The sequence below is a fragment of the Haliaeetus leucocephalus genome, unplaced genomic scaffold (assembly GCF_000737465.1).
Source record: "Haliaeetus leucocephalus isolate CR32 unplaced genomic scaffold, Haliaeetus_leucocephalus-4.0 Scaffold495, whole genome shotgun sequence".
Classification (NCBI taxonomy): Eukaryota; Metazoa; Chordata; class Aves; order Accipitriformes; family Accipitridae; genus Haliaeetus; species Haliaeetus leucocephalus.
In genome coordinates, this window is record NW_010972931.1 from 3,998,456 (window position 1) to 3,999,350 (window position 895).

At 59.3% G+C, this 895-nt stretch overlaps 1 protein-coding gene across 2 annotated transcripts in view; it reads right to left on the reverse strand.

The window, feature by feature from the left end:
• The window catches only part of GCC2 (GRIP and coiled-coil domain containing 2), a 29,465-nt gene extending 29,311 nt beyond the window's left edge, over positions 1-154 (reverse strand). For both annotated transcript variants that reach the window (XR_774886.1, XM_010575685.1), the window contains exon 1: positions 42-154. Coding sequence is in view for 1 of the 2 variants with exons in the window: in XM_010575685.1 (XP_010573987.1) it covers positions 42-146 (105 nt within the window). In the remaining variant the exon portion in view is untranslated. The remainder of the gene's footprint in view (positions 1-41) is intronic.
• Between the last annotated feature and the right edge of the window lie 741 nt (positions 155-895).

An 895-nucleotide genomic window follows, 5' to 3' on the forward strand; every position in this document is an offset into this window, starting at 1 on the left:
CCGCGCTCCCTCTCCCTCAGCCTCGCCGGCGGCCCCGTTACCTCCATGGCGGGCTGCAGGGGCGGGGAGATCGCGGCGGCGGCGACGGCTCCGCAGCCGCTGTCAGCGCCGCTACATCCTCCCCGAACCACTTCCGCCTCCGTCATCCCCGCACGCCGGGAACGCAACGCCTCCCTTCCCCCACCCCGCCCCGGGTTTAGCGAACGTCAGTCACCTGAGCCCCGCCCCACTCAGGGCCCGGCCCCGCCCCCTCGCCGGGGCCCGGCCCCGCCCCCCTTGCACGCGTTGGCGGCGGCGGTTGAGCGCCTCAGCGGCGGCCGTGAGGGGACCTGCCGAGCAAACGTCTCCTGACAGGATTTCTGCCCGTGGCCAGGCCGCTTCGGCGGCAAAACCGACCTGAACGGTGGTTTAAGGCAGGAGGTGCCGGTAACCCTGCCAGCCGCCCGCTCTCCGTCTAATAAGAAGGGCCCGGGGGAAGGGGTATGGCTACTACACGACTGCACCCCACCGTCTCCTATTCCCGAAGGGCTCCTGAGGGGTACGCGGTGTTGCGAGGACACCTTACCGTGCTGTGAGCTTGTTATTAGGCAAGTCTGTCTCTCTCTGTCACTATAAGGAGAGCATGAGGTGAACAGCTATGTCCTCCGACAGGGACTTAAGGACTTAGGATCCTATTTTTAATATCTCAATGGAAGCACAGAGTGATTAAGTTATTTATCAAACGTCAGATGTGAAGGACTGTGCTGGAGCAAATACCAGAAGCCAGGTTTTAGGGCTTATATTTCTGGTTTGTTTTTTTTTTTTTAATTAAAAGCCATTTTTATGGCCATTTGGCTAGGTGGTTGAGGGGAGCAATACCTACTTTAAAGCACGCACGTTTTTTATTGTAATCAAA